General features: G+C 57.8%; 2 protein-coding genes across 2 annotated transcripts in view; both read left to right on the plus strand.

The window, feature by feature from the left end:
• TBX10 (T-box 10) overlaps positions 1 to 6,430 on the plus strand; it is an 8,862-nt gene extending 2,432 nt beyond the window's left edge. The window contains exons 2-8 of the mRNA XM_011942339.1: positions 2,462 to 2,729; positions 2,808 to 2,909; positions 3,399 to 3,570; positions 4,634 to 4,789; positions 5,068 to 5,135; positions 5,330 to 5,424; positions 5,839 to 6,430. Of these exons, the coding sequence (XP_011797729.1) occupies positions 2,462 to 2,729; positions 2,808 to 2,909; positions 3,399 to 3,570; positions 4,634 to 4,789; positions 5,068 to 5,135; positions 5,330 to 5,424; positions 5,839 to 6,128 (1,151 nt within the window). The 3' untranslated portion in view covers positions 6,129 to 6,430. The remainder of the gene's footprint in view (positions 1 to 2,461; positions 2,730 to 2,807; positions 2,910 to 3,398; positions 3,571 to 4,633; positions 4,790 to 5,067; positions 5,136 to 5,329; positions 5,425 to 5,838) is intronic.
• Positions 6,431 to 7,085: 655 nt separating this feature from the next.
• NUDT8 (nudix (nucleoside diphosphate linked moiety X)-type motif 8) overlaps positions 7,086 to 7,276 on the plus strand; it is a 2,658-nt gene continuing 2,467 nt past the window's right edge. Inside the window, exon 1 of the mRNA XM_011942756.1 lies at positions 7,086 to 7,172. Coding sequence (XP_011798146.1) covers positions 7,086 to 7,172 — 87 coding nt within the window. The remainder of the gene's footprint in view (positions 7,173 to 7,276) is intronic.

Consider the following 7,276-nt stretch of genomic DNA (forward strand, 5'->3'; position numbering starts at 1 on the left):
CCCGCCTCGACCTCCCAGAGTGCTGGGATTGCAGGCGTGAGCCACCGCGCCCGGCCTTTCAAGTGCTATTTCTTTACAGCACCGGAAAACAGGCATTTCTAACAACGTTGTTGTGCAACCATCATTCGCATCCATCTCTAGAACTTTTTGCATCTTGCAGAACTGATATTCTGTCCTTATGAAACAACAACTCTCCATTTCCTCCTTCCCAGCCCTTGGCAACCACCGTTCTACTTTCTGTTTGTATGAATTTGGCCTCACCAGGTACCACCTATGAGTAGAATCATATGGTATTTGTCCTATGGTGTCTGGCTCATTTCACGCAACAGTGTCTTCAGGGCTCATCCATGTTGTAGCATGTGTCAGAATGTTCTTCCCCGTTCAGGCTGGATGCTATGCCCTTGCACAGATGGACCCCACTTTGTTCATCCATCCATTCTCTGATGGACACTGGGTTGCTTCCGTTTCTTGGCTATTGTGAATCATGCTGATACGAACACGGGTGTGCAAATATCTGAGTTCCTTCTTTCGATTCTTTCTGGTATAGACCCAGAAGTGGAATTGCTGGATCATATGGTAATTCTAGGCTGCGCATGGTGGCTCACGCCTGTAACCCCAGTACTTTGGGAGGCTGAGGTGGGCAAATCACCTGAGGTCAGGAGTTCGAGACCAGCCTGGACAACATGGTGAAACCCCATCTCTAATAAAAATACAAAAACTAGCCAGGCATGATGGTGCACACCTGTAATCCCAGCTACTCAGGAGGCTGAGGCAGGAGAATCTTTTGAACCAGGGAGGCAGAGGTTGCAGTGAGCCGAGATCATGCCACTGCACTCCAGCCTGGGTGACAGAGCAAGACTCCATCTCAAAAAGAAAAAAAGACAAATACATATATATGTTTAGTAAATCCAGTTGTAATTTTTTGAGGAGCTACCATACTGTTCTCCCCAGCAGCTGCACCATTTTACATTCTCACCAGCAGTGCACAAGAATTCCAGTTTCTTGAGGCCAGGCATAGTGGCTCATGCCTGTAATCCCAACACTTTAGGAGGCCGAGGTGGGAGGATCACTTGAGCTCAGAGTTCAAGACCAGCCTGGGCAACATAGGGAGATTCTATTTCTACAAATAAATAAATAAATAAAAATTTGGCCGGGCGCGGTGGCTCAAACCTGTAATCCCAGCACTTTGAGAGGCCGAGACGGGCGGATCATGAGGTCAGGAGATCGAGACCATCCTGGCTAACACGGTGAAACCCCGTCTCTACTAAAAATACAAAAACTAGCCGGGCGAGGTGGCGGGCGCCTGTAGTCCCAGCTACTCGGGAGGCTGAGACAGGAGAATGGCGTAAACCCAGGAGGCGGAGCTTGCAGTGAGCTGAGATCCGGCCACTGCACTCCAGTCCGGGCAACAGAGCGAGACTCCGCCTCAAAAAAATAAATAAATACATAAATACATAAATAAATAAATAAAAATTTAAAAATAGCCGTGTATGGTGGTGTGCGGCTATAGTCCCAGCTACCTGTAAGGCTGATATGGGAGGATCACTTGAGGCCAGGAGATCGAGGCTGCAGTGAGCTGACTGAGCCATCACTGCACTCCAGCCTGGGCAACAGAGTGAGACCCTGCCTTAAACAAATACATAAATAAATAAAAAGAAGTTCTAATTTTTCCATCTCCTTACCAACACTTTTTATTTTCTGGTTTCTTTTCTAATAGCCACCTTAATGTATGTAAAATGGTATCTTATTTAGCTAAGTTTTTTTTTTTTATTGGAGGGGTGAAGGGTGGCAAAGCATTTGACCAAGACTTGTGCCAGGATTGCAGATCAAAAGACAAGATGTTTAGAAAAGGGTGCAGAGGCCAGAGAAAAAGACGGTAGGATGGGCTTCTGGAGGCAGGCTCTGGGCGGGTTGTCAGGGTCAGGGATGGGTAATTGGTGCTGAATGGGGGACTCTTTTTGGCTCAGCTCTCCTTCAGCAGCAGCGGGAGGCAGGGTCCCATGGAGGTGGGGAAGACCCCGGCGCCCTCCCCCCACACACATACATATCATCTAGAACAGATGCTGTTTGTGAAGGGCCCCTTGTGCACCAGCCCCTTCGTGTGGTCACTAATCCTCACATCAGCCTTGTGAGGCAGGTATAAAGAAACCCTTCCAATAGATGTGGAAACTGAGGCTCCAGGGGTGAAACAATTTGCTTGAGGCCACATAGACACAAGATGGCCCAAACATTCTCTGGGGAGCAAGACAGGCCCTGACACTACCCTCAAGGAGCATGCTGGCAAAAAAGACTTTAAGTGAGCATTTACTTCACAGAGTGATGCTAAGTGGGGGATCCTGTGAGAACACAGCCCTGGCAATCAGGGAGGGCTTCCTGGAGGAAGAGGCATATAGGTGCAGCCTGAAGGAGGAGAGCTGGCCAGGTGATGCATGAAGCCCATGCATCCGTCCTCTCTCTGCAGCCTTCCTGTCTGCTGGCTTCGGCATACTTGCACCCTCAGAGACCTACCCACTACCCACAACCAGCTCTGGCTGGGAGCCTCGGCTGGGGTCGCCATTCCCATCAGGCCCTTGCACCAGCTCTACTGGGGCCCAAGCTGTGGCCGAGCCCAATGGGCAGGGCCCCAAGAACCCATGTGTGTCCAGTGTGACGGTTCAGTTGGAGATGAAGCCTCTGTGGGAGGAATTCAACCAGCTGGGCACCGAGATGATCGTCACCAAGGCAGGCAGGTGTGAGCAGCGGGAGCGGGGTGGGGCAGGGGCCAGGGCTGGAGCCGCATCCGGCTGCTGAGCACCTCCCTCCTGCAGGAGGATGTTCCCTCCCTTCCAGGTGAAGATCCTGGGCATGGACTCCCTGGCCGACTACGCCCTGCTCATGGACTTCATCCCCCTGGACGACAAGAGATACAGGTGCGGGGACCGGCCTGGGGCGCAGGCTCGGGTCTCAGGTGCCGAGACCAGGAATTAGACCCTTCCTGCACTCCCAGGTGAGGCAGGGGCCTATCCAAGCAATGTCAGGAAGGCCCAGCATAAGGGCAGGACGACAGACAGGCAACAACAGCCTGAGGGCAGGACGGAGCCCAGCTCAGGGTACCCAGCAGACTTCCATGGGCAGTAGGCTAGCCTCGGGCAGGCAGCTTTCCTTGGGCAGTGGGCTAGCCTTGGGCAGGCAGAGAGGTCTAGCCCAGGGCAGCAGGGGTTATCCTGTCATCCACCAGCCGGGTGCAGCCACAGGGAGCTCAGGTCTCGACAGGCTTCTCTGAGCCTTGGGTTCCTTAGCCAGGTGTCCACAAGGTGGGCTGGGCAGTGCTGGAGTCAGCAGCAGCCCCTTCACCCCGCCCGTATTGTTCAGGTATGACTCTGGTTAGGGCAGCCCTCACCACCTCGCTGTGCCCCCAGGTATGCCTTCCACAGCTCGGCCTGGCTGGTGGCGGGCAAGGCAGACCCAGCCACACCCGGCCGCGTGCACTTCCACCCTGACTCGCCGGCCAAGGGTGCCCAGTGGATGCGCCAGATCGTGTCCTTCGACAAGCTCAAGCTGACCAACAACCTGCTGGATGACAATGGCCACGTGAGGCCTGGGTCACGGCGGGGACCAAAGGGCCTGGGGTCAGGGCTGGTGGTGCCTTGATGCCCAATGGCCTTGGTGACCATCACCTAGGCCTGCTGCTGATGGCCAAAGCTGGGTGGGGAGTGGGGGTGGTGAGCTCACCTGGCTGAGGGTGGCACAGCAGGGAGGGCTGTCCAGGCAGGTGGAAAAGGGGGTGGGGGCGGGGGAATGTTCCAGCATACATTGTCCCCCGCAAGGAGAGGGAGGACAATGTATGGAACGCCCAGCCTAGGCCGGGCCGCTGGATGTGTGGACACAGCATCGCTGACACTTGGTCAAACAGCCAACAATCCCTGCCCTCACAGAGATCACTTCCTGGGGCAGGGGCAGGGTCCAGAAGACACTGTGTCCAGCATCTCAAATAGGAACAAATGCCAAAGAGAAAGCGGAGCTATGGAAGGGGGCGGAGGAAGGGTGCTGCTGCTCTCAGGGGGTGCTGGAGCTGAAGACCAGAAGGAGGTGGGGACGGAGGGGCCCGTGCCCGTCAGAGGGGACAGCACGTGCAAAGGCCCTGAGGCCGGAGAATCCTGGGCCCGTAGAACTGTAAGAGGCACCCACGGGGCCGGAGTGGAGCCAGGAGGGGAAGCCAAAGAGGCGAGTGCCTGAGGGGCCGGGGCTGACTGCTGGGGGCTCTGGCTTTTACCGTGTGGGGTGGAAGTCGCTGGAAGGTTAGGAGCAGGGGGCGATGTGATGTAGCTTCCTAGGCAGCTGTGTGGAGAAGAAACAGAGGGGTAAGGCGGGGACAGAGGACAGGCCAGGAGGCAACCAAGGAAACCGGTGAACGTGACAGTGGCAGGTGGCAGCTGCGATGTGGGGTGTGAGAGGATACGGAGGCAAGGATCCTCAAACACAAGGGGCCTTTAACACAGAACCACAGCCTTTCCAGCTCGGACCCTGCACCACCAGGAAAGGAACAGGGCAGTAGGCCCGAGGCAGGCCTCCAGCTTGGAGGGAAGGACTCCAGCCTCAGGGAGTCCGCTGCGGCCTGCCTCACCACTGTACCCCTGCTCTGTCCCTTCCACAGATCATTCTCAACTCCATGCACCGCTACCAGCCCCGTTTCCACGTGGTCTTTGTGGACCCACGCAAGGACAGTGAGCGCTACGCCCAGGAGAACTTCAAATCCTTCATCTTCACGGAGACCCAGTTCACAGCCGTGACGGCCTATCAGAACCACAGGGTGGGTGAACCAGCTCGGGAGCACCCGCTGCAGGCCCATTTCACAGGGGTGGAGACTGAGCCCTGAGGCTTGCAGCCCTCACTGGCACAGACTACTGCCCTCCCCACTTATCCTGAGCATCTGCTGTCAGTCAAGGCCCTGCCCGCACTTCTATCAGCTCAGAGTTTCTGGGCCAAGGGGCCCGGGTGCCAGGGCCTCCCGAACGAGGGTTCCCAGGAGGACAAGGTGGCTGAGCCTGGCTCAGGGCCAGCCCCACAACTGCACTTTGTCCCCTGCAGATCACCCAGCTGAAAATCGCCAGCAACCCTTTTGCCAAGGGCTTTAGAGAGAGTGACCTGGACTCCTGGTACTGTCTGACCCTGACCCTGGCCCCTCACTCCCAACCCCAGGCATATCCGAAGGCCTCAGTTCCTGACCCTTGTTTCAGGGTCACACCCTCTGACCCATCCTGGGGCCCCACCATCTGAATCTGGCCATGATCCCTGGCCTGGGTTCCTCCCCTTGATCCCCTCCCCCAATTCCTGCTTGCTCCATCTTCAGGCCTGTGGCCCCACAGCCCCTGCTCAGTGTCCCAGCCCGGAGTCACAGCAGCCTCAGTCCCTGTTTGCTGAAGGGCGCCACAGAGAGGAAGAAAGGTAAGGCTCCAGGCCTGCAGACATAGTGGGACTAAGGCGTACACGTGGGCGGGAAGCAAAGGGACAGGACCTCCAGGAAGGGGCTTCAGCAGCTCCGCAAACCCACAGGCCCCCGTGTGGACACAGAGGGGGAAGCAGACATGCCTAAGACAATATGGGGCTCAGAACAAGGAGCACAGGCAGGGGGTGCCAGGCGGGCTTCCTGCAGGAGGTGGCTCCCAAGCTGGGCTTTGGAGGACTGGGAAGCATTTGGACAGAGGGAGAAGGTGAAGAAGAAATTCCAGACAGAGGGAAAAGCAAGGGCAAAGGCTGAGAGGTAGGTAACTTGGGAAGGAGGAGCAGGAAGGGACCTGGGAGGAGGGCTGAGGATACGATGGGAGGCCCAGAGTCCACTCAGACCATTTCCTCCCTCAGACCCCAACAAAGCTTCAGCTTCCACCTCCAGGACCCCTGCTCGGCTCCATCATCAGCTGCTGCCCCCACCTGAGGCCCTGCTGGCCCCAGCCACCTACAGGCCTGTCACCTATCAGAGCCTGTACTCTGGAGCCTCAAGCCACCTAGGGATCACAAGGACCCGACCGGCACCATACCCCCTCCCCAACATCCAGGCTGATAGGGATCAAGGAGGTCTGCCTCTCCCAGATGGGCTGGGGCTCCTGTCCCCCACTGTGGTGCGCCTGGGGCCTGGCCAGGACTCCCAGTGATGGCAAAAGCCCTGTGGGGAAGCCCTGCTACCCTGGACCTTACGCCCGGTGTGGGAATCAGCCTCTGCCCCACCCCGTCCAGCCCCACCTCTGTCTCAAGGACAGCAGAGTAGGTGAAAGTCTAGAGAAAGAGACTACCTGCCCAGGGTCACAGCAAGGCTGGGACCATGGCAAGCTTGGAACCAGGCCTTCTACCTCCCAACCCCAGCAGCCTGAATACTGTGCCCTCTTGCTTTGGGGGTAACTCCCGAAAACCCTGCCTTACCTCTCTCTTTTCCCAAACATTAAACTATTTGGCATGAGTGGTCAGAGCACTTCCGTCCTCGTGGTCAGGGCGGGGCCCTCAGGAACTCCCAGACCCATCACAGTCCCCACATCAGCCCTGTGGAGGCATCCCGAAGCTCTGCTCAGTGCCGTCCGCATCCCTGGGAGCACACAGTGATATCAAAAGTGGTGGCTCCAGCCCAGTGGCAGGGCTGCACTTGCCCAGATGAGTATCGAATCTGGCGCTCAGAGAGGCACGGGACCTGCTCAAAGTCACACAGCAGGGCATGGCGGACACCCAGCACCCCACGTTTAAATACTGTGTGCAAGGCTGGAGTCGTCTGGTTCCCAAGCCCAGGGTCTGCTGGAAGGGTGCGTAACCACGGTGGTCAGTGATCACAGGAGCCGAGGAAGGGACGGGGGAGGGATTTGGGAATCCGGTCCAGACTCAAGGCAGAGAGAAGAGCTCTGGATGCTGGGACAAGGAGGTCAAAGGTCTGGGGCTGGAGTCCGAAAGAGCCTGAGGGGAAGACAAGACTGGGAGCGGCGCACGCCACTCAGCGGCACCGGGAAGGAGCACCAGAGGGAGGGCTAGGCCGGACGCTCCTCTCGTGCACCGATCGACCTCGGGGTCCTAGAGGGGCGTCCCCGTGGAATCCCGGCTCCGCATATCCTGGAGCCCCTAGGGGAGGGATGGACCAGCGGGGGCCGGCGAGGCCTCATCAGACACCCCAACGCCAGGACCCAACGGGACCGAGGACGGTCGCCGGGCGCTTCACGGTTCGCGCGGTTCCAGGATCTCGGAGGACACACCCCGCAGGTCCTCCAGCTCCGCGCCCACCTCCCTCCCCGCGGCCACGCCCCAGGCCCCGGCCCAGCCCTGC

This window comes from Colobus angolensis, unplaced genomic scaffold (genome assembly GCF_000951035.1).
Source record: "Colobus angolensis palliatus isolate OR3802 unplaced genomic scaffold, Cang.pa_1.0 Scaffold21, whole genome shotgun sequence".
NCBI lineage: Eukaryota > Metazoa > Chordata > Mammalia > Primates > Cercopithecidae > Colobus > Colobus angolensis.